The sequence below is a fragment of the Panicum virgatum genome, chromosome 7N, assembly GCF_016808335.1.
Source record: "Panicum virgatum strain AP13 chromosome 7N, P.virgatum_v5, whole genome shotgun sequence".
Lineage (NCBI taxonomy): Eukaryota > Viridiplantae > Streptophyta > Magnoliopsida > Poales > Poaceae > Panicum > Panicum virgatum.
In genome coordinates, this window is record NC_053151.1 from 21,965,480 (window position 1) to 21,989,873 (window position 24,394).

The window sequence follows — 24,394 nt, forward strand, 5'->3', positions numbered from 1 at the left end:
GGAAATGGCGAGCCACGGTCTAAAGTGTTTCTGAAAGCAAAATCTAGTCGGGACGGTTCCATTGTTGCCTTCAAGAGTGACAGAGACCAGTTCGAGGACTTGGACTTTGCTCACAAGCCTTTGCACCGTAGCCGCGGGGGCGTAGGTACTCGGAGCTTCGAATGAGCGCGATCGCAGAGTCACAAGAAACTGATCTTTTCTTCCCTTGGGCGCGAAAGTATACCGCTGACCGTGCATGAGCACGATCATTAATTAAGTTTTTTGCGAAAAAACCCAAAAAGATAGGGGCATCGAGCCCCTCGTTGGAGCCCCCGAGCGGCGGGTGACCCTGCGTGAAGGAAGGGTCGCTCACTGCTCAGTTCAGAGGGCAAAAGGGGTATTTAAAAAAAAAGACAATTCGTAAGCTTACGATGTAAAGTACTTGGAACGGTGCAGCACTTCTTATTCATCATAAGCAAAAGGCAAAGCATAGGTTTTTTTAAGGATAGAAACGACGTAGCTGTTCTATGTTCCAGGCATTGAAGATGGCCCGACCGTCGACATCCTTGAGCTGTAAAGTACCCGAACAGAGTACTTGGTCGATGATAAAGGGGCCCTCCCATGGCGGTGACAGCTTGTGGCGGCCTTTGTTGCTTTGAACCTGTCGGAGCACCAGATCGTCAACTTGGAAGGCCCGACCTCTAATGTTGCGGTCGTGGTACCGTCGCATGGCCTGCTGGTATTTGGCCGAGTGGAGCAGGGCGATGTTGCATGCTTCGTCGAGTTGGTCGATGGCGTCTTCGAGGGACGCCTGGTTCCCTTCATCGTTGTATGCCCAAACCCTCGGGCTGCCGTAGTCGAGATCCGTCGGGAGGACTGCTTCCGACCTGTGTACCATAAAGAAATGCGTGCAGCCGGTGGCCTGACTTGGCGTGGTCCACAGGCTCCAAAGGATAGATGGAAGCTCCACCGCCCACCTTGCTCGAAACTTCTCGAGGCGCTTAAATATTCGTGGCTTTAGCCCTTGCAGGATCATGCTGTTCGCCCTTTCCACCTGTCCGTTGGTCTTTCGGTGACTGGCAATGGCCCAATCTACTCGTATGTTGTTGTCATTGCAGAAACGGAGGAACTTCTCGATCGGTGCTGGCGGGGTTTGGACCTCAGTCCACTCGGCAATGAAGTCGGCCAGTGCCTGGGACTTGATGGCGTTGCGTGGAGCTTAAGTGATGTTCTGCCCCATCAGCTCGAGGGCCCACTTTGCTATCCTTCCTTCGGCTTCGGGGCTCTGGATTACCTCGCCGAGTGGATACTTTGACACCACCGTGATGGGGTGGGCATCAAAGTAGTGTCGAAGCTTCCGCTTGGCGATGAGGACAGTGTAAACTAGCTTCTGGATCTGTGGGTACCGCATCTTTGTGTCGGAGAGTACTTCGCTGACGAAATAGACTGGACGCTGGACCTTTTGAACTTTCCCGGGCTCTTCTCGCTCGACGACAAGGGCAGTGCTTACTACTTGGGTTGTCACGGCGATGTATAGCAGCATGGGTTCTCCTTCCACCAGTGCAGTGAGGATGGGCAGGCTCTTCAGTAGCTTCTTGAGCGAATCCAGGGCTTCTTGAGCTTCAGGGGTCCTGGTGAAGTGCTCCGACTTCTTCAGTAGTCGGTACAGGGGTAGGCTTCGTTCGCCAAGTAGGGCGATGAAACGGCTGAGAGCCACCAAGCACCCGGTGACCCACTGTACTCCCTTGACGTTCTGGATTGGCCCCATGTTGGTGATGGTGGAGATTTTCTCAGGATTGGCTTCAATGCCGCATTCTGACATGACAAAGCCGAGGAGCATGCCCCTCGGAACCCCGAAAACGCACTTCTTGGGGTTAAGCTTCACTTGGTACTGCCTGAGCTTCTCGAAAACTACCATGAGGTTAGGGACCAAGTCGTCGACACACTTCGACTTTACCACGACATCGTCGACATAGGCCTCGACTAGTCAGCCGATAAGGTCACCAAAGACGCGTCGCATGCATCTCTGGAACGTGGCGCCCGCGTTCTTTAATCCAAACGGCATGGACGAATAGCAGAAAGCACCGAAGGGCATGATGAATGATGTGGCAACCTGGTCGGCCAGGCTCATCGCGATCTGGTGATAGCCCGAGTAGGCATCGAGAAAATAGAGGGTTTCGCACCCTGCTGTGGAATCGACTACTTGGTTTATGCGAGGCAATGGAAAAGGGTCTTTGGGACACGCCTTGTTCAGGCCGGTGTAGTCAACGCACATCTTCCACTTGCCATTCTTCTTTTTTACAAGGACGGGGTTGGCTAACCACTCGGGGTGGTACACTTCCCCAATGAACCCTGCGCCAAGGAGCTTTTTGATTTCCTCGCCGATAGCCTTGCATTTGTCATTGTCGAAGCAACAAAGTCGTTGGTTGACCGGCCTGGAGCCGGGCTTTATGTTGAGCTTGTGCTCGGCGACCTCCCATGGAATCCCCGACATGTCAGAGGGTTTCCATGCAAACACGTCGAGGTTTGCTCGGAGGAAGCCGACGAACGTGCTTTCCTATTTAGGATCGAGCACTGTCCCGATACGGAGCGTGTGGCCATCGTCGGAGACAGCCACCTCCTTGGCGTCCTTGGCGGGCTCAAAAGAGCAAGCCGCACACTTAGACATCTCAGGGATGTCGAGGTCCTCGGGTGAAGGCTCAGCGGAGAGCTTCTCGGACCGGATGAGTGTTTCAGCGAATTGAAAGCACTCGGCATCACACTCGTATGCATGCTGAAAAGACGTCCCCACCATGATGACGCACTTGGGACCGGGCATCTTCAGCTTGAGGTACGTGTAATTCGGGACGGCCATGAACTTCGCGTATGCTGGCCTTCCGAGTATCGCGTGATACATCCCGGGGAATCCCACCACTTCGAAGGTGAGAGTTTTCTTTCAGAAGTTACGCAACGTTCCGAAAGTGATGGGCAGATCGATCTGCCCGAGGGGAACCACATCCATCCCAGGTATGACCCCGTGGAATGGCATCGAAGAAGGCCGCAGTCGGGACCGCGGGATCCCCATGTCGTCGAGGGTCGAAGCGTAGATGATGTTGAGGCTGCTCCCTCTGTCCATCAACACCTTGTGCACCTGCTTCGTGCCGAACAGGGGGGCGACGACAAGCGGGTAACTCCCTGGCTGCGGGATGTGGTCGGGATGGTCGGAGCGGTCAAACGTGACCGGCATCTCCGACCACTTGAGGTACGATGGTACGATAGGCTCAATGTTGTAGATCTCCCGCAAAATGAGCTTCTCCTTGGGCTTTCGGGGGCGTGCCGGTGATCCCCTGAAGATCATCATGACGGCACTGTCCTCCCCGGGATACTCCGTGCCGTCGTTGTTCTGGTCGCCCGCTCCCTTCTTGGCCGCGTAAGCTACCCTTTTCTTCAAAGTTCCGGTGAGGAAACTTTTCATCAGGTTGCAGTCTTTCCGGGCATACTTGACCGGGCCCTCGTGATTGGTACACGGGGCCTCCAGGAGCCCCTCAAAATGATCCTTGGGTGGATTGTTCCTGGGCTTCACCATCTTTTGGTCAGCTGCTGCCACGAGGTTGTCGTCACGCCGCCGCTTGTCCTTCTTCTTCTTTTAGTCTAGCTGGGTCGAGGGGCCTTCGCCGCCATCCTCCGACTGCTTGCCCTTGCCCTGAGATTGGTTCAGGGTTGTGGCGACCACCTCCTCTCCGTCGGCGTGATCTGTGGCGATGTCGAGCAGTTCCCGGGTGGTCCGAGGCTTCCTGCACCCTATCCTGTGGATGAGTGTGGCTCACGTGGTTCCGTTTTGGAACTCCAAGACGATGTCAGTGTCGGCGATGTTCGGCAGCTCGGTGCAGCGCTTGGAGAAGCACCGAATGTAGTCGCGGAGGCTCTCCCCCTTCTTCTGCTTGCAGTTGCGCAAATCCCATGGGTTGCCTGGCCGGGCGTAGGTGCCTTGGAAGTTGCCGATGAAGGCGTCCCGGAGTTGCGCCCAGCTATCGATCTTGCCGCGGGGTAGATGCTCTAGCCATGTACGTGCAGAATCGGCGAGGTAGAGTGGGAGGTTCTTGATGATGAACATGTCGTCCCCCCCCCGGCATGACATGCCAGCAGGTAGTCCTCCAGCCAGACGCTGGGGTTCGTCTCCCCGTTGTACTTCGGCACCATCGTCGGGGCCCGAAAGCGTGGGGGGAGCGAGTGCCGAGGACATTCAGTCCAAAGGCGCGTGGTCCCCTAGGGTCGGGCATCACACTCCTGCTCCAGTCCACTCCACTGTCGTAACGGCCTCCCCGTCTCCGGCTGTATTCCTTGTGCGGCCGGTGCTTGTGGTATGCGTCCTTGTCCGTCGCTATGCTCTGCCGCGCACAGATGGTGTCGCGGGCATCACGGTTGGTACCGAGGCACTGCTTGACGTGCTTGACTGTTCACGTCTGGGCCCGCGGGATCCTTGATGTCGTGATGCAGAGCTTTCCGCCTACTGGACTACGGCGGTCTCCAGGAGTATCTTGAGCTGTTGGCGAACTTTGCGGTCCTCGGGCGTCGTAGGCTCGGGGCACCCCCGGAGGAGGACAGACACCGCCGCGAGGTTTTGCGATGCCTGCTTGAAGACAGGCGTGCCGTCGATGATGTCGTTGTCGTCGTTGATGATGTGTTGTTGGATATCTCACGCACATGCGCGAGCAGGAGTCGGATCAGCGCCTTCTCCAAGTTCCTGGTTGAGTTGGCACTGCACCTCGTTGATCTCGTCCAGACGAGCGCGCCACGCATCGCCTGCTGGTTCGTCTGGGGGCGGTGTACGGCGGTTGTTGTCCCCCGTCGAGCTGTTGGCGGAATGTACAGCTCCATCTGGAGTCTAGCACATGAAGCACTCGCGGGAGGGGTCGTACGGCGCTGGTGCATGCTTGCCCGATGGAGGCTCGGTGCGCCGCTCACCGTCTCCATCTGTGACGACGGATGTGGTGGCGGAGCCCGGCTCGATGAGTGTCGGGAAGGCTGCGGGATCATGCAGCAGGCCTGGCTGGCCCTCCGGGTACATGGCATTGTAGCAGTCGATGAACTCGTCCCAGGAGAGCTGCTCTTCCCCGCTGACCCGATAAGTGATGGCAGAGATGGAGTAGGTGACGAGGCGGAACCATTCCTGCGTTGGGTACGGCCCCATCATGGCCATGAGGTCGTCGCTTATCATGTTGAGGAAGAATGCAGTAGGGCCAGCCGCGACAAGTGGAGCCTGCGGCTGCTCCTCCTGGCATTCGGTGATGTGGTCGTCGGTGGGAGGCTCGGGGCGCACGAAGATGGCCCCGACGATGGACTCCATCGGCCCGTCGAAGACGAAGTCGAGAGAGCCGAGACGCAGCACGGCGCCCGGCACCAAGGAGACACCGAGGTGGGCCATCCGGACCCTGGTGTGGTAGTCATGACACGCGAAGCCCCCTACCTGGCGCGCCAACTGTCGGGGTTCTCTACCACCAGCAAGTACAATTTCTACGATCGCGTGTCGGGACCCGGATGGTGGCACAAGAGACACTGGGGGTTATATTGGTTCAGGCTCGTGGAGTCCTACGTCCAGTTTGAACGGGGTGTACTTTATGCCCAAGTTCGTAGTAGGGGTTACAAACTAGTCGGGAGAGGGTTTCTGAGACCAAGTCCCTATGGTGTGAGTCGAGATCATGTGAGTGTAGCACATGTGTGTGCGATTGTGTGCTCTATCGTCGTTGTCGTCGTCGTCTGATCGAGTGTTCTTCGTCCCCTCTTACGGTTAGCCCCCCATCCCCTTTTATAGTTACAAGGGGAGCAACGGGGAGGGGTAAAAGAGGAATTACAGTTTGTGACAGTGCCAGTGCATCGCCCTTCGCCTTGACTCCCTGTTGGTACGTGAGGAATAGGCTCCCACTGTTTCTGGGCAGGCGTTGACGGAGTGGGCGATGCCCTGGACCAGGACTGGTGGCTTCCGAGTGGTTGGCGATGGTGGCCTCCCAGGTACACCTCTGAGTTGTTGCATGGGGGTTTGAATCATACTGTATTGCTTTGACTCCAGCCGTCGACACTTGAGTGAGCGGGCGTCCTGTCTTGGGCACTATGGAACTCCTGTTGGCGTCTTGAATTTGTTTCCGTACAAGGTGAATAGGCGACAACTGTGGCTGGTCATGCTTTTGACGGAATGCGTTCCCCTTTGACCAGAGCAGTTGGCTTTGAGTAGTTGGCGTAGGTAGCTTCTCGGGTACTCCTCCGAGTGGTTTGAGTGGTGGTCGACCCGCACTGTGCTCCTTTTGATGGTGGCTGACGTAGGCGGGGTAGATATACATCTTTCCCGAGCATTGTGGGGCTCCTGTTCGGACAAGACGGTTGCCGCTGTGGCCGCCGTGGCGAAGGACGGGCGCCTATCCTGTTCTGACAAGCAGGACGCCACGTCGGTACGACCCGGGATGGGCAAAAGCTGAGGGGCGGTGCCGAGAAGACCGGTCAAGCAAGGCGGAGCTAGTCGGGCAAGGGGCCCGCTAGAGTTCTCTTAGGCGCAAAGGGAGGTCTAGTCGGAGGCGGAAACTAGTCGTGCCAACGGGAACTAGTCGGAGACGGAGGACTAGTCGTGCGAATATAAAGTAGTCGGAGACGGAGAACTTGTCGTGCGAGTTGACAAGTTCTCGGACGAGGCGATGATCTCCTTCCTGGTCGTGGCTCCCGCTCGTTGCGGAGTCTCCCGGCCACGTGTCGTGGATTAGAGGACTGACTTGGTCAACCCTAGTCTGGATCCTCGTCAATATTTTACTTTACAAATTTTGTTTCTTTAGTTTACTTATTAACAATTTTGATATCTTTGGTGAACGAAGCTTCGTCCGAGCTAAAAAGGTTTACAAAGGAAAAGTGGATGATCCATATGCCCATTGAGGTTGGCTAAAACTCCTATCAATAGTGGCTCCATACAGTTGTATGGATACATGGCGGCGCCGGATTATGTGGATGGACGGCTTAATTATGTTTTCAATCATAGCAGGGATAATCCTGCCATCGTACAGCAGGTGCACATCTATTTACTTATCTGCAACCATTTTAGATTATGCTCAGTTGAGATGAGATGGAACCAACATACTTCTCATGACTACAACTAGGCTACAACTACTTAATCTCCTTTTAAATCATAAAACCTGGAATAGTACACATGATAGAGGATGGTCATGTTGTATAAATTTCCCTCAATTGGTAAGTTTTGTACACAACATCATGCTCATAAATCACTGTGCTACACAGTGTAAGATCCATTCTTTTCCTTAGAAAATAACCAAGTGCTATGGAACCAATATGTCCCATACATCAGTCCTTAAAATTCAAGTGATGATCAACATAGAAAGCTGGGCCTCCTTGGTAGTGAATGGATCGATTACGAAAAATCAAATATTTTCTTTGTTATTTTTTAAATTTTGTTGAATTTCTGCTAACATTAGGGTCTATCGATGCATGGCTTATAATCATAATATTTAGGTCTAGATATCTAATATTTTCCTAACCCGAGCTGCTGAGCATTTTATAATTTCACAGGGTTCCTTGATGGGTTAGTTGGATCAATGCCACTACAATTTCTTGAAATTGGATTTCATGTTGAAATCCATGCCATTGAGTGGCATGATTTTCAATATGAAACCCAAATTCACGGAGTTGTGGTGGCATGAATCGAATTTTCCCTTCCTTGATCGAGATGACTGGCCCCAAGAGAGGCATTGTAATGCTCTCAGATGTTCTAATGGAATTCGACATGAGGATCAAGACAGGAGCAAAAGAGGAAGATGACCTCCAGCTGATTGATGGACTGACATGCTTAGACAAACGCATGTCGAGCAGACCATTCACACTTCGCTTCAATGGCACTTCTGGCGGCGCAGTTGACATGTGCTTAGCACTTATACTTGAAGGAATGGAGGTCGCAGTAGTAGTGGCCATATCAGAAGTTCAGAGTGCTTTTCATTTATCGCTCAGTTCCTTTGTTTCCGTTACAGAGAAGAAAGGGGAATGTCAAGAAATTCAACTTTTTCATGACGCGGTCAGTGATTTATGCACAAAAAGGTTCGTGGTTGCCGTCCCAATGGATACTATGATGCACTTGAAGTTTAAGGTTGGTAAAAAGGGACCTGGCGGTGATAGCCGCTACCTTTGCTCCTTCGATGTTAATCGGCACGAATGTGTCGATCAGCAAATTAAGATTGAGGCTGCTTGCATATCGGTGAAGATGACAGTGTTGCCTCCCCTGATTTGAGTTTGATGGTCGTCCGGTGGTTTTGTTGTTTGATCATGCATTAGATGGGTGCATTACATACCGTTTTCTGGTTACCATGCATGTAAATCCTTTGTTAATCGCATTGGAAGATATTCAAACCTCACAAAAACTATTTGTCTTTTCTGATTAAAAATGCTAAGGTTCTGTTTGGATCCGCTGCAGTAAAAAGTTTGGGTTTCTCAGCATACAGAGGTTGATGTGCAAAGTTTATTAGCTAAAACTAGCTGGGTGATGCTAAATTATAAGGTTGTAGAAAGATGAGTGGTTGGTTAAGATAATTCTGGACTATAAATTGTTAATTGTCCTCTAGCTGATCCAAACATAACTTAAGCGTAGGACTCTAGTTGATTTCACTACAAAAGCTAAATATACATCCAATGTTTTGTTAAATACTCTAGTTTACACTTACACGAGCGTCGTCCTGGCAGACAAGGCTTTCCAGGCCGAAATTAACGATGCAAAGCCCAGCAGCCCAACTAAACTGGCCCATCATCCATCCCCCCTACCCGTATCCCCACTTCCTAAACCCTAGTGTTGACACGCAAAATTGGCAGCTGAGTCAGTTCATGCTAGGCCAGGCGGTCAGACCGGAGTCACCAAGCGGTCTGACCAGGTTCCCTGTGGCCGATCTGGCAAAGTACCAGGGCAGTTAGACCTCTATGCTAGGGAGGTTAGACCGCCCTCCCCTGAGTCCGAGTCAAATTAAGGAGTCCTAGTAGATTTAAAGTTGTAAAGGATTTCCTTGCGGGGCAAAGCTTCCCCACCCTATAAATATAAAGGGTCGTGGCCGAATGAGAACCTATCACCCAATCGAACAAACATTTATCTACTTTTTATCTTCAAACCCTATCTTTTCCAACCCCTTTTGCTTCCTTCTTCATCTCTACGGCGATTTAGGGCGTTCTGAGTGACTTGCCGATCTCAGAGCAACCCTAAGCGCGTTGTCCCTGACAGGGTCTCTCCCGGGGCAGCGATCTTAGGTTTTCGCGGTGTTTTCTGACCAAGGCGGTTAGACCGCCCCCCTAGGAGGTTAGACCGCCCATGACAGAAAACTCCGACGAGGTGCGATTTCGACGATCCCGCGATCTAGCGTATCCGTGTGTTCGACCGAAAAAAGCGTCAACACACTTTTGGCGAGTCCGCTGGGGAGAGAAAACTCCGATGAGGTGCGATTTCGACGACCGTGCGATTCAGCGTATCCATGTGTTCGACCGAAAAAAGCATCAACACCTAGCAACATCAACCAGACTACCACGTCTCCCGCCGCCCTCGTCGGCGGCGAGAACCCCACCCCCACCCCCTCTCTATGGCGGCTTCGCTGTAAGGAAAATGGCCCCTCTTAGGGAAATGGCCTCTCATGCCATGGTTGCCATATTTCCTCATATGTGTTTTGGTGATTTGATGATAACCCAACACTTGGACTAATGTGTGTTCTAGTTGATTATATACAGCCCTTTAGGTCCAAGGGATGAAAATATGGAGAAAACAAGTTGAAGAAACTGACAAAGACTCAATGCATAAAGCCGTCAAGAGATAAGCAAAACATTTCTATACATCGGTTAAACCGATGTAGACAAGGGATACTATGTCGGTGCAGTTGTATAGAAGGTTGGAAACTGAAGATAAACTCACCGGTTGAACCGACGCTAAAGAAAAGACATACGTCAGTGCATTTGCATATAAAGACCAAAGAAAATACATTCACCGGTTAAACCGATGATTTCTTAGTGAGCGTCGGTTGATCTGGACTGGTTTTTGGACCAACTTTCAGAGCCTCTGCAGGATATGTTCACTGGTTAAATCGACGATAATTTTACATTCACCGGTTGATTAAGCTGCAGAACGTCGGTTGATTAATGTAGCCGTTGAAGTATAACGGCTAGTTGGAAAAAGTATTCACCGGTTAAACCAGTTATGACACAAAGTGAATCATCGGTTTAACTGGTGATGTCGTTTTTTGTCAGCCACTTTTCCAACGGCTCTTTTGGGGTGTGTGGGCTATATATACCCCCAAGGCCGGTTGCAGCAAATGGTTCGGTGGCTTAAGAGTTGAAGGAAGTGTTGACCAAGCAAACAATCATCGCCAACCATCATAGTAGAGCTTAGTGCCACATCTAGTTTGTGTGAAGCTTTGAGAGAGTGTTTTGTGCACTTGTATAGGCTTAGTTCTTGAGAGAGCAAGCTTAAGAGAAGTCTTAGCCATAGCTAAGCAAGTGTACTCATCGACGACCCTCCGACTTAGTGTGGAGCGGTGCCGACACTTTGTGCGGGGGAAGAGGAGACCCCCTCCTTGGTGGAGAAGCTCCGTAGTGAAGACGGTGCCGTGGTGACCGAGAGAGACGGTGGCGGTGATTTTGTTTTGTTGACTAGGTGCACTTAGCCTTTGCTTACCAGTGTGTTTTGGTGGCCTAGTGCAAGACGGTGATCGGGAGAGACTCGGTGCTTGACCATTGTTGCTTTGGTGGCTGGCCAATGTGGACTAGGGGTGGCTTTTGGCCTACCAATACCACGGGATAAATCCACGTGTTTTCTCGGGAGTTTACATCCCTCTTGCTCTCACCTCTTTACCTACCGTATTTATGTTTCCGCATTGGTTGTGTGCCTTTACTTTCCTAGTTAGTTTGGTTAGGATTGGAACTAGGTTGCAAGCCTCCTTTTGGGTAAGTAGAGAATCGTATAAATAGAACGTGATAGATTTATCTTATGCACTAATTGGAGCCATAGTTTTTAGATGACGATTAGTAACCCATTCACCCCCTCCCTCTTAGTCGCTCGGACCCGCTCGGACACACCCTCGCCTCGATCCCTTTCATCCGCCCTACGGCGGGAGCACTGGCGACTCGGCGGAGGACTACTCCGCCGCGGCCACCGTCGTCCGCTTCGACCCGCCGCTCCCCCTCCTCCGCGCGCCCGTCCCCTCCGCTGCTACCGGCGAGCCCCCCATCCTCGCCTTCCGTGACGCCACCAGCTGGCGAGCCGCCTGGGACGCCGCCGAAGCCAGCCTCATCTTGCAGTGCGAGGTAACCATTCCCCCTCTGACTACCCCCGTTCCCCACACTCGGTCGCGCCCGTGTTAGCAAAAGCGCTGGATTTTTTTCAGATACGAGGAACCAATGCGTGAGGGAATGTAGCCGTGCGAGCAGGATGGGAACAGATCCGGCGTGCAGCTTAGATTGTTACGGTGTCTAGAGTGTGTCGATGCGGCTACCAGCGCTGGAAACTTTGCATGTGGATTGTGATTACATTTTGTTTCTTGCAGCTGGCCGAGGTGCCTCGCGCTAGTTATGCGAGACAGTAAATTTATCAGCTGCGGATATTGAAGAGGGCAAACCAGCTCCTGGCTACTGGAGTTCAGTGGCTGGGTTTGACAATGCTCCATATATTTTGTTTCTTGCAGCTGGCTCGCGGTAGTTATGCGAGGCAGTAAGTTTATCAGCTGCGGATATCGAAGAGGGCAAACCAGCTCCTGGCCACTGGAGTTCAGTTGTTGGGGTTGACAATGCTCCATAACGCTCGTGCTGTGGTACTATGTTTGTTTCCCTTGTGGTCTTGTAGTTTCTGATGCATAATGCAGTCTTTGCATATGCCAGTTCATGGAATCAGAAGAAGGTGTCTAGTTGAGCTTATTTGATTGGACTTATTTTTGTCCTTCTGCACCCATTTGCTCTTTTACAGTTCGAGCAAAATGGTAGTTTGTTTCGTCAGACGATTAATTGTGTGTTTGTTTCTGTGAATCCTATTTTTTCCCTGTCTTTTGGGGAAATAACCTCCCCTACAGTTTTTTCACAACATTAGCTACAATCTATTATGCATGGTTTTGCACACACAGAATGTTGTACTCCATTCATAGACACTGGGTGACATACTGATGCTATCTGAAGTTAACCATTGCATCTTTGACTACAAAATACTCTTCATATTGGTTTGTTGCTTGGATTATACAAGTAGATATATCTTAAAACATAGTTTCATGCATTTGCTATATTTCATAGATATATTATTATAAAGAACTAGTAGTCAAAGATTGGAATATTTGACTTCAGAAAATTCTGAAACCTTACTTTTTTGTGACTGGACGCTGTATTTTTCAGTCAGATGTAGTTTTTCTTTTCATATTCTTTAATTTGGCTTTCAATTATGCAAGTTGTGTTCACTTATTCAAATTAAACCTATGTCCACTTCTGTTCTGTCTCAAATGCTATTGATCATCAGTTTTGTACTGAGACAGAGACGTTCATTTTCCTTTTTTCCCTTGTTCTCTCATACCTAAAATGCATCGGTTTAGATTTACCATTGCAGCTGGCCGACTTGGCTGGCTCAAGTTCTGCCAGTCAATAAGTATAACAGCTGCATACATTAAAGAGGGCAAACCAGCTCATGGCTACTTAGCTTTAGTTGTTGTGGTTGACACTGCTCCACAGTACTCATGGCATGTTTACTTCTCATATTGATATTGGCATCTTATACAGTGCCAATGCTGAAACTGAGAATCTGTAATTGACATGTGGGTAGCACAATTTGCAGTTAGAACGTTCAGTTGATTTGATTCTTCCAATATCTGTATGATATAATCCTTTATTATTCATGTAATCGTGTTGCTTTATGAAGAGATGTACACGTTGTTAAATGATCTCAGAAGTAAATTATAATTCTGTAAAATCTAATTATGCTACCTTTTAATGTCCATATTGAGCTATGTGTTTCCTGTAGCAGAAGCATTGCTTTCTGCAGACATGAAAGGCTGAACTTTTCGTATTTAATTTTTGTTGGATACATCATTCACATTTGGCACATGCTTTAATCTATGTGGTGTGTACCTAGCACAAGATTTTGTTTCATATGAGCATTTTCACCTTCAAAATGTAATAACAAGATGTCGATGCACAACTTTTGCAGGCTGGTGCACGATCAGGATGCTCAATCACTGCATCACGCAAATGCAAGCCCCCTTGGTGGAAAGGCTTATTTGGAGCTGCCCCGACTGATTATGAAGAAAGAGAGAGATGTGAAGAGCAAGAGATGAATGCTTGTCTCGAGGCAGCCAAGGAGGCTTGCATTAAGTTTGCAAAGGGAAAATGTATTGGACCATTCCGAGATGCAAGGATCGCCTCTGGGGGTCTCCTGGAAAACACAGATTTCGATGTCTGGGGTGCAGGTGACAAAACATCATTAGCATCATCATGTGCTCTGAACAATCAGCAGTCTTTAAACCCTGATCACAGTGTGACAAACTACCGAGGAAGTGACTTGCTAGACAGATTGTCAACTAAAGACAATGATAAGGCTTGATGATTACCATGACAACGATAACACTTGATGGCTACCCTGCAACACTGGTGAAGACATCATGATGAGATTCAGAGTTGAAGCAATAATCAAATAACGGCGTACCAAAAGTCTGAGGCTGGTGGTTTCGTGCCAAACTGAAGTTGGTTCAGTGGCTAGAGATGGTGAAAAACTAACTTCTGAGAATGGTTGCAGAAAGACAAGAGAAGATTCCGGTTATGAGGGCCCAGAGGAAGTGCAGTAACCATGGAGCGGTATCAAGACTTTATTGTGCATGTTGACCTATTATAATTCGAGTTGGGGCTCAGGGCAACACTGAATCAGGCATACCGTCATACCGTTCCTCAGTACGTCAATTGCCAGAAAACACAATTAACTTTTCTAGAAGCAAATAGGTTTCTGAGTTTATTTATGCAGTTTCTCTTATCTTCAAGATCAATTTCTTCTTCTGTGGTATTAGCCAAGTCTACTGGAAGATCTGTGAAGCAATCTGGTCTTTTTGGGATACTAGCCAAGTTTACTCAGAAGATTTGTGAAGCAGTTTATCCGTTTGGGGCAGTCGCCAAAGTATTCTTGAAGATCTGTGAAGATCCGCTTTTTTGGCGAGTGATGTGCCCAAATGAAGTGAATCGATTGCTTCCATATTCGATTTGTAGCAGCACCCACTTGTGTAATAACTGGCGATGTGAGAATGTTGCTCCTTAATTTAAGGAGCGCATTCCTTCTTTTTTAAGAGTACCTTGCTGCCTTGTACTGGCAGTTGTGCATCATCTTTATGCCTATGGCCAACATGTTTGTTGTTTGGGTTGCTCTTTTTCCCCATTTTTTTCCCGTTTTTATTTATTCCTTGTAGTTTAAATTTTATTTGCGCTACAACAGAAACACAATCTTTGCAAAGCAAGGAGGAAAGAAAAATAAGCAGCTTGTAAATAGCATCACACTTATGCATGCCGGGGCTGAATGACAGGACAGATTACGAAACAGTGAGACTGTTTTTTTCATATTAATATCGATAAGGTATCTATATATGCTCAGAAAATGGATTGCGACGACACAGGGAAACACCAAGAGAAACAATTGTGAAATCTGAAAGGAATCGATGATCTTCCCCGCAGCTTGATGGAGCTGAGCATGCAGGGACCTTCAAGTAATACAGAGTCAAGGAAGTTAAAAGATTGTGTTCAAAACCAGAGTTGCCGTCCATATGATAAATCCAGACAGAGTCTGCAGTACACTTTTTCTATGAGGTGAGAAATGCTCCGGTAGTCCCTTTTTAAAAATAGCACAAATATCAAAGCATCTTAATTACTTGATTAATTTTATTTTACTCATATGTTGGCCCAGTTTGCTTTAGTCCAGCCCAACCGCGGAAGTCGCACGAAGTTTCAACAGTTTGGTGATCCAATTGCATGATTTTGAAAGCCCTTTCATACCATTTGTAGCACACATGGCATCTTTTAAACGCTCTCTGTGGCCAAGTGAACTTCCACATGACGGCGACATCGCCGCCGGCCGCCGCATCACGATGTAATAGGATCTAGGCTGAGATGGGCCGGGTTAATGGGTTAATGGGCTAGCAGCGTTGGGCCTAGGATATCAACAAAAGATTAATGTTTCCATGCATGATGCTCTCTTCCCTTCACAGCAACAAACGGCAGCACTGGACATAGAAACAATCCATATCTATGATATGTATAATTGGGCCACAACTTTCAACTGATTCTCGAAGCCTCAAGAAGTGCTTCCACTCCGGGCCTACAAGTCACCACCATCATCTACTCCCTGTCATGGGTACGAAACAAGCTCCTGATCTAAGGCAACCATTGTTTGTTTCATATATTTCATCTTTTTTTATTGGAAAACTCCTTCCCCGGGAGCATGAAGGTCCGGCCAGTGGCCTTTGCCACTGCGCCGTGAGCCCCTTCGCATATATTTCATCTTTGATTCTAAGCAGTTTAGCACTAAAAAAAGAAATTCTACAAAAGTGTCTCATCGCTACTAATTCATAACTCCAGAGTGAAGAGAAAATGAAAGTCTTGAATGGAGAAGATACTAAAAGTCGTGTCAACATGATCGGGAAATGAAACCGGAAACTACCTTCCATCTATGGCAGATATTGTAACATCATTAACACCAGATGTCTCAGCAGATGCTTCTTCTTCAGCTCCCACTCTTACATGGAAATACGCTGGGTGCTTAGGTTCAGGCAGGGTTATACTATCACTGCATAGCATTGCGGCCACTTCTGACATGGTGGGTCTATCGACCGCATTCTCTTGCACACAAAGCAACGCAATATTAATACATCTCATCATCATTAATGCATGGCGCTGAGCTCCTAATGAAGTGTCTACCAATTGGAGCCCCAATCCGTCTACCCACAACTGCCATGCCTGGAAGAGAATGAAGAAAATGGATAAATGTTATTTTTAGATAAAGGAAGTAGATCTGATCTGGCAGATGCACACAACACAACAAACAGAAAGGTTAATTAACACATAACGAAAACAATATTACTGAAGTTTTTGTGCTTTCATAAAGTAAGCAGATAGTGCACAGCGTGGAGTAATATAGGTGTTGGTGGCGCTTAAAACCAAGATTAGATTCAGTACTTAGCTCTACACGCGGTATTTAAATATTTAAAAAACACTCACATATCCAAGAAGGTTGATGAAGTCCCCATATTGATGGACATTTGAAGTTCTTTTTCCACTGATGATTTCAAGAGTCAACACGCCAAAGCTAAATACATCAGATTTGATTGAAAAGAGGCCTTCAGAAGCATACTCAGGAGCCATATAACCACTGAAAGGAAGTTGAAAAAACAACCCTGAAGTCAAGCTTTTGTACATACTAGGTTTTTAAGCTTTGATGGTCTGATTTGTAAGAAAACTTACTATGTCCCAACGATCCTATTTGTGTTTCCTTCGGTACCATTTAAGCTAAATATTTTTGCAAGCCCAAAATCAGAAATTTTAGGATTCATTTCATGGTCCAGGAGTATGTTGCTTGCTTTAAGATCTCTATGGATGACACGTAACCGAGAATGCTTATGCAGATACAGAATTCCTTGCGCTATCCCTTCTATTATGGCTAACCGTTTATTCCAATCTAGTAAAACTCTTTGTATTTCATCTGCAAATAAGTTTATCAAGAAATATATAAGATGAAAGACTTTAGCTGTCAGCACTAAACAAAGCTTGTACCATGAAATGCTTGAGAAGTACTACCAAAAATATAGAAGTCCAAGCTCTTATGTGGCATATACTCATAGATTAGTAATCTCTCATCTCCCTGACAGCAACATCCCAAGAGCCTAACCAGATTTGTGTGCTGCAGCTTGGCTATGAGCTCGATTTCATTTTTGAACTCTCTGAACCCTTGCCCTGAATGTGAAGCTAATCTTTTAGCGGCTATCTCTGATCCATCACGAAATCGGCCCTAGAGAGAAGTTCAAAAGAGTTCAGTCAATGATCCATTCAGTTCATCTGTCTTTGGGCAATTGATTAACCATCTGACGTAGGCATTGAGCAAAAGACAGTTACTTGCATAACGTTTAAAGACTTTTTCTATCTCTTAAGATCAATAATCCTGTACATGTTTGTTTTCTCTTTTTTTGTGTGTTCTCAATGCATATGCTTTTTCTATCTCTTACCTTATATACTGGACCAAATCCTCCTTGCCCAAGTTTATTTTCCTCTGAGAAGTTATTTGTGGCCTCCAATACTTGCAAAAAGTTATAAACCATGAATTCAGAACTTCTTCCTGCCACCCAGACTAGTGCTTCATCTTCTTCCTTCACATTCACCTCACCTAGAATCAGTGTTGGTTGTGATAATTTCAGTTAACAAAGTTGATGATGCTACAGCACTGGAACAAAAGAGAAGCTCAATGTCTTGAGAGAGAATTATTTTTCAAGTATTTTTTGGTAATTGCTAACCTTTTCTGTTCTTCTTGATGATTTTGAAGGAAACAATGCCGCAGATAAACAATGCAAGTATAGGAACAACCACGGCGATGGCCACAACCATGCTCTTGTGTCCGGCATAGTTAACATTTTGCCATCCTTACATGATAATTAACATGAAAAATCAATTTGTTAATTGATTAAACAATTCAACCATTTCGGCGTGCAATAGAGTTGGCCGATAAAAGTTATAATGTTTCAAATTCACTAGATCACCAACCCGTGAAGACATACAGAAATATGTCGGGTATATATATATATATATATATATATATATATATATATATATCTCATTTCATAACATACAATTATATAGAAATTATGTAAATTTGTTAATACTGGGAAGGGGAAACATACCTTGTTTAACAACAAATAAATTTATTTTCAGTATTACATACTTCCTCTGTTCTCCTTTACAGGGCATATGTCATTTTTTTTTACTTTTTCGCATATATAAGGTGCTCGCATGTTACACCCAAGATCTGCATGCGGGCTGTTGGAAAATGTGCGCCTAAGTTTTGCATGCAGGCACTGCATGCATAATTAAGGTGAAAGAGAATCCGTGTTGATTTTAATTGCGTCTTGGTCTCTAGAGTAGCCATCTGCACGCCTTATAATCGAAAACCCAGGGAGTAATAGATATATAAAAATGGTACAATAATGCAACAATAGAAGCCTCTAATTATGCATTAGGAACTGTGCAATAGAAGGTATAAGATGGACGTTGGTTTCTTTTATACCAAGAATGTCATAGTATTAATTTAAGATAGCTATTATATACATGCCCCACCCGGCCAGCACATAAAAACTATGAAAAATTTATTTGACATTTTTCTTGCATCAATATTGATCTGCTCGCTTCTTGGTTTTGTATTTTTGCTTTGTTTTCCTTAAGTTGTTGGCGGAGATTTCCATCTGCCCAAAGTTGTTTGCTTCTCTCTTACGGATGGGAGGACGCATAGCATCTCCAAATATTCTCTTCCTAAAATATGAAGTTTTAAAACTCCTGAAAAATTATTGGAAGGAATAAAAAATGCCATCTCAAAGAGTTTCTAATAATCCACTCATAAAATATATAAGACAATTTTACAATACGAATCCTATACTATTTTTAAATTATCCTAACCATTTTTAAATATTCTTTCTCTCTTGTACATTTGCATTAGTAACCTGTCGGGGTTCTCTACCTCCGGCAAGTACGATTTGTACATCGCGTGTCGGGACCCGGATGGTGGCACAAGAGACACATGGAGTTATACAACCAGTATGTCCAGTCTGAATGGGGTGTTCTTTATGCCCAAGTTCGTAGTAGGGGTTACAAACTAGTCGAGAGAGGGTCTTTGAGCCCAAGTCCCTATGGTGAAGTGTTCGTGTGCGTTGTGTCTTGTTCGGTCGAGTGTGTCTGTGTTTCGTTTCTTCTTTCGTGTCTTTAGCGTCTTCTTTCGTGTTCTATCCTCTGTTTTCGCCTGTCCTCCGTCGTCGGTCCCTCATCCCCTTTTATAGTCACAAGGGGAGTAACAGGGAGGGGGTAAAAGAGGTATTACAGTTTGTGACACAGTGTCGATGCATCACCCTTTGCCCCGTTCGTACGTGAGGAATGGGCTCCTACTGTTTCTGGGCAGGCGTTGACGGAGTGGGAGGCGCCCTTGACCAGGACAGGTGGCCTCCGAGTAGCTGGTGCAGGTGGCTTCTCGGGTACTCTTCCGAGTAGTTCAAGTGGTGGTCGACCCGTTCTGCACTCCTTTTGGTGGTGGCTGACGTGGACAGGGTAGATATATGTCTTTCCCGAGTACTGTGAGGCTCCTGTTGGGACAAGACGGCTGCCGCTGTGGCTGCTGTGGCGAAGGATGGGCGCCCATTCCGTTCTGACAAGCAGGATGCCACGTTGGTACGGCCCGGGATGCGCAAAAGCTTAGGTACGGTTCCAAGAAGACCGGTCAAGCAATGCGGCGCCGAGGAGACCGATCAAGCTTCGGTGTGAAGGGAGGACTAGTCGGAGATGGAGAACTAGTCGTGTGAATCCGCAGACTAGTCGGAGACGGAGAACTAGTGCGAATTGACAAGTAGTCGGAGACGGAGAACTAGTCGTGCGAATCCGCAGACTAGTCGGAGACGGAGAACTAGTCGTGCGAATCCGCAGACTAGTCGCAGACGGAGGGCTTGTCGTGCGAATGGCCAAGTCTCTGGACAGGGCGATGACCCCCTTCATTGCCGTGGTCCCACTCGTCGCGGGGCCTCCCTGGCCACGTTTCGAGGATCTAGGGCTGATTTGGCCAACCCTAGTCTGGACCCTGGTCATAACCCTTTTCTATTTTTATTCTTTCCACACCCATCCACCTTTAAATTGGCTAACAAACACGCACAAATGAGAGAAGATACACGTGACTCAGAAGTGCGTAACTTTAGGAAAGAACATTGTGACTTTTCCCAAGTTCTAAAAGATTAGAAGGATGGATGAGGAGTTGTTCGAGAGAGCTTTTTGTCATCTTGCTAAAAATCAAGGATTAGAAAAGGATTTAGGGAACTCCTGAAGATGCTCTGATGCTAGCCATGCGAAGAGATGTGCACCTCTCGTCCGAGAAAAAGCAGCATCAAAACCTATGCAAAGATCAAAACAGAATACTTCTCCTGACGTAGTTACGTCTAAAGTGAACTGAGTATCGAATGAAGCTAGGAGAATATCATAATAGTAGAGGTGAGTAATTTAGATATAGATTTAGAGGCTATTTCTATAGTGGCAATAGTGGTTGTTTTAAAAATATAATAGATAGTTACGACCCCGCGATGGTGAGACACCCTCCCCCTGCGACTCCGGCGGCCGCTAGCGCTGCGGGAGAGGTCCCTATGGCGCGGCAGTGCCCTCCTCCGCGAGGCCAACGGCGTCGGCAGGGAGCGTGACGTAGACGGCCAGGGGGGGGGGGGGGGGGGGCTTGGCCAAGGATCTAGTCCCCGCTGCTGCCAGCCCCGAAGGAGGCGGAGGAGGATGAGTGTGGTAGGAGGAAGTGAGAGGATGGGCAAGAGGCGGCAGGAGGAAGAGGGACTCCTCAGGGGTATTTTTGGTATTTTTTAAAATGCTTTAATGGTTTTTAGTCCCTGGAACCAAACATGAGGAAAAAAGTTTAGTCTACGAACTAAAACTTTAGTCAGGGGACTAAAGAAACCAAACATGTCCTTAATTAGATGGGACACTGGTGAGTGGTATATTGATGAGTGAACGATGACATACATAATACATTTAGTGTTTGACAAGTAAAACCACTCATCAGTCTCTCGTGGTCGTGGTGCTGATAGGGATGTGAATGAATGTGAAGATTGAGTTGTGTTGTAGTTTGTTGCAACATGGTATAGAATGCCATGTTTTTTTTCCTTTACTTTTATAAGCTGTGTGCATCGTAGCTATGCAGAGGTCGGAAATGATCCTAGCACGTTTGTATCACCTTGATGTAATTGTCTAAGATTAGTGAAATTTCCCTTATCGAAAAAAAGTCCTTGTATCGTTAGAACAAGGAGTGCACGTACCTTTAGGAGGAGTCATCGGAGCAGCAAGAGTGGAGTCGAAGGACCACGCGAGTATCTGATGGAGCTGAGTGGAAGTGCCGGTGCCCGCTGAAAACCCCACTGCCACCTCCTGCGGAAGCAACGACTTTGGATCTTGCAACACATAGGTGACCACAGCGGGTTCCTTATTAAAGGGGTGATCATGGAACCCAAGGGAGGCCGCCAGCATCCCCGTGGCGCCGTCGAATAGGATCGTCGCTGTCATGGTTGCATTTGCTTTGAGGCTTATTGGCATCGGCGGCAATCCTGACGACGGCGTGGTGTTCAACTCCGTTGTGTTGGACGATCGGACAGTGTTGACGTCGACGCCGATGTGGTCGTCGCTGGGATCCCCCCAGTCGTCGTTCTTGTACGTGTCGAACTCGACGGCGACGAACTGGCCGGAGCCGTAGGCCGTGGCGTCGTCGTCCATGAGGCCGAGGCTTCCGCCGTCGGTGTTGGCCGGCATCCTCGACGGGTAACCGCAGAGGAAGAAGGCCAGGCCGTCCCCGGGCGCTGGCTCGCCGTCGAGCTTGATCACGAAGGTGAAGCTCGTGCTGAAGCTCGCCACCTGCGGCAGGGCGGTCGTCGTCGTTGCGCCGCCGTTGTCGTGGAACGGCACCGGGTGGTTGTACGACATCCGCCCCGTGCAACCCTCGGCGCTCTGCCCAAAGGAGACGCAGGCGAGGTCGATCCGGTCGCCGTGCGCCGAGGCGTTGCCCTCGAATTTGAGGTCGCCTGGGTCGTAGCTGGAAGCGTTGGTGAAGTCGAAGCTGAAGGAGAGTGGCTTCGGATTGTTAGTTTCCTTGGCATCTGGGGTTAAGGGTAGGAGAAAGCAATGAGTCCAAACGAGGAGGAAGAGCTGAGCGCTGGTGCTTGCAGCCGAGGCCATGGCAGTGGGAAGAATGAAGAATGCTCAACCGACGATATATATGTGTGCTAATCATGGATTAGTTACGCTTAATAGATTCATCTCGCAATTTACACTTCATCGTAATTAGTCTATACTCCCTCCATTCTTAAACATATGACGTTTAGGACAAGAAATTTAGTTCATTTGAACTAAATTTCTTATCCTAAACGTCATATATTTATAGATGGAGGTAGTATTTAATACTTCTAATTAGTGTCCAATATCCGATGTGACAGGTGAAAAGTTTTCACCTCGAAACTAATTAAACACAGCCTATATATGTCCTGCTGAGGGGTTGACGTACTGTGCCCCCCTGCGGAGCTCAATGGGCGAGAAAAGAAAGAGAGAAGGTCATGCATAAGTTCATGGCATCCACCTGCTTGACCTTGCCCTGTCATCCACCAGCTCAATTGACGGCAGCGAGAAGCTAAGGACGCACTAGAGAACGAGACTACATACGCTGTGAGTCGCCGTGCAACGACCGTCAAAACCCTATCTTAATTAAGATTCACTAACAGGGTGGTGGGGGCGCAACCTTAATTTGCAGTGCTGCTAAAGGTGACCTTTCAACTTTTGTAGTGCTGGATGGTGCAGGCACAATGATATATTCAGCATCATTGTTGGTTTGAATCATGTCAGGCAGAGACGACTTATTACCAGGTCCAAGTCTTGGGTGACGAAGCACACGCGTCGAGATAATTTGCAACAAGTCAAAGCCTATGGAAAGTAGCAACAATTTTGCAAGCTATTAGTGGATAACCACCAAAATTTGACGACGATTACTCATGTTTGTGGGAAAGCTGGACGTACCATTCGGTGTTACAAACTAGCTAGGCCATCGGGTTAATTATGGCTGTTGCAGTCCAAGAGATTGAAGTCCGAATTTTGATATTGTTTGCATTTTCACTGCTGATTTATGAAAAACCGATGGTACAGTGATGCATTTTCACCGTTGGTTCGAAAGTAATAGGTGGGCGTAGTGGACGTTAGATAGTGGAAGTTAGATGAAATCATTGCCAGACAGAGTGAAAGTTGCGGACGATCGAAAACGATGTATTCTCTTTGCAATTGAAAAAAAATGATCGTCTATTTACAATGGGCAGGGTTCCCCGGCCTTTTATAGTGCAATGGGTAGGGCTTCTTTTTTATAGTGCCTCAGAGCCTATTTTATATTTCAGATACCCTTATCCACTCACTATATTTCTAGGATATGCCGTACTAGAAGAAGGTCTTTATGAACAGTGTGTACAAATTGGATTTCTCTATGTAGTCATGTTCTTCACGCCTCCGGTCAGCCAACCTCGGGAGTTTTCTTTAATCTTCGAGCAATAGAAGTAGCTTCGAACCCATGGTCCCACAATGTCATGAGTAAACATCTAGCCTCGAAGGGTTCCTCAGCATTTGGTACTGCATAGTGGACAACATAGAACACGTTGCTAACCTCGGGCCTTTTCTGAGATATATCACCACATTTCATGTATGGAACTAATGGGGATGGTAACCTGATTTGATTTTCACCGGTGCTTCTAGCCACAAACCTGCAGTCCAGCTACAAATATTTCATAATTATTTTTCATATTTTATAAATTTAAAATTTTGAAATTTCTAAACGACCTCAGAGGGAGACATATCAAATAGGTTGCAGATTTCAGATTTTGAAAAAATTAATGGAAAAAGTAGTAAAAACATATGGGGAGCATGCTATTCAGTGCTAATTCCAAATATGCTTTAAAAGTGTGCTTGTTTTGTTTGTCATTAAATGCAGCTGATTTTTCATTATTATTGATGTCAAATGACACAACTTAATTTTATGCATACTTGAGAACAATTAGAAAAAATGTTACACTCACTTTATACTACAAGAAATAAGGAATTAAAAGTCTCATTTGACATAGGTTAGACAAGGGCACGATGAATCTATCAACTATTACTCCCTCTGGTCCCCTTTATAAGGCGTAGTGTAACTTGAAACAGTCTTCTAATATATACTACTTACCATCCCTTTTATAAGACCCACACGTAGTATATCAATATTGAACTTTCCAAAATTTCACCATTAACTTGCCCAATGGTTTATAACTTTAATAATACAAACTTTTTATATGGTTTGATTTATAAATAAGTGTACTCTCCTATAATTCTAAAATTATAATCATAACCAATATAATAGATGATAAATGAACGATCAAAATATAACTTAAAAAGCTCTGCATAGTCAAATTATGCCTTATAAAAGGGATTGGAGGGAGTAATTGATCATTAAATCAGGGGCGGAGCTTAGATATGGCCATCTATACATGCAGCCTCGACGCTTTACCCGAACGAGTCACAAGTGAGGTCGATCGTATCACTGTGCACTGAGGTGTTGCCCTCAAACCGGAAGTCTGTTGGGCTGTAGCTGGCCTTGAACCGGAAGTCTGCTGCGCTGTAGCTGGCC

The 24,394-nt window shown here is 47.1% G+C and overlaps 4 protein-coding genes across 4 annotated transcripts; 2 read left to right on the forward strand and 2 right to left on the reverse strand.

The window, feature by feature from the left end:
• Positions 1–2,536: 2,536 nt before the first annotated feature.
• LOC120681019 lies at positions 2,537–2,875 on the reverse strand. The gene has a single exon (XM_039962577.1). The coding sequence runs from the start codon at positions 2,873–2,875 to the stop codon at positions 2,537–2,539; it is 339 nt and encodes a 112-aa protein (XP_039818511.1).
• Positions 2,876–5,639: 2,764 nt separating this feature from the next.
• On the forward strand, positions 5,640–8,289 carry LOC120681020. Its single transcript, XM_039962578.1, has 3 exons — positions 5,640–5,644; positions 6,875–7,005; positions 7,665–8,289. The coding sequence occupies exons 1-3, from the start codon at positions 5,640–5,642 to the stop codon at positions 8,231–8,233; spliced, it is 705 nt and encodes a 234-aa protein (XP_039818512.1). The 3' UTR covers positions 8,234–8,289.
• A 1,006-nt stretch (positions 8,290–9,295) lies between these two features.
• Positions 9,296–14,350, forward strand: LOC120681021. The gene is made up of 3 exons (XM_039962579.1): positions 9,296–9,316; positions 11,023–11,274; positions 13,151–14,350. The coding sequence occupies exons 1-3, from the start codon at positions 9,296–9,298 to the stop codon at positions 13,541–13,543; spliced, it is 666 nt and encodes a 221-aa protein (XP_039818513.1). The 3' UTR covers positions 13,544–14,350.
• A 1,222-nt stretch (positions 14,351–15,572) lies between these two features.
• LOC120684043 (G-type lectin S-receptor-like serine/threonine-protein kinase At1g11410) lies at positions 15,573–21,925 on the reverse strand. The gene is made up of 7 exons (XM_039966139.1): positions 21,027–21,925; positions 17,481–17,606; positions 17,196–17,353; positions 16,771–16,981; positions 16,438–16,675; positions 16,195–16,345; positions 15,573–15,933 (listed from the first exon to the last, which is right to left on the reverse strand). The coding sequence occupies exons 1-7, from the start codon at positions 21,682–21,684 to the stop codon at positions 15,634–15,636; spliced, it is 1,842 nt and encodes a 613-aa protein (XP_039822073.1). The 5' UTR covers positions 21,685–21,925; the 3' UTR covers positions 15,573–15,633.
• Positions 21,926–24,394: the final 2,469 nt, after the last annotated feature.

Coding starts and splice junctions, on each gene's coding strand:
- LOC120681019 (XM_039962577.1), bottom strand. CDS start 2,875: ATGTATCACGCGATACTCGGAAGGCCAGCATACGCGAAGTTCATGGCC.
- LOC120681020 (XM_039962578.1), top strand. Junction 7,006..7,664: donor TCCTGCCATCGTACAGCAGG/TGCACATCTATT, acceptor ATCGAATTTTCC/CTTCCTTGATCGAGATGACT.
- LOC120681021 (XM_039962579.1), top strand. CDS start 9,296: ATGACAGAAAACTCCGACGAG. Junction 9,317..11,022: donor TGACAGAAAACTCCGACGAG/GTGCGATTTCGA, acceptor CCTCCCTCTTAG/TCGCTCGGACCCGCTCGGAC. Junction 11,275..13,150: donor GCCTCATCTTGCAGTGCGAG/GTAACCATTCCC, acceptor CAACTTTTGCAG/GCTGGTGCACGATCAGGATG.
- LOC120684043 (XM_039966139.1), bottom strand. CDS start 21,684: ATGTCGTACAACCACCCGGTGCCGTTCCACGACAACGGCGGCGCAACG. Junction 16,676..16,770: donor CTTGGACTTCTATATTTTTG/GTAGTACTTCTC, acceptor ACTTATTTGCAG/ATGAAATACAAAGAGTTTTA. Junction 16,346..16,437: donor AATAGGATCGTTGGGACATA/GTAAGTTTTCTT, acceptor ACTTCCTTTCAG/TGGTTATATGGCTCCTGAGT.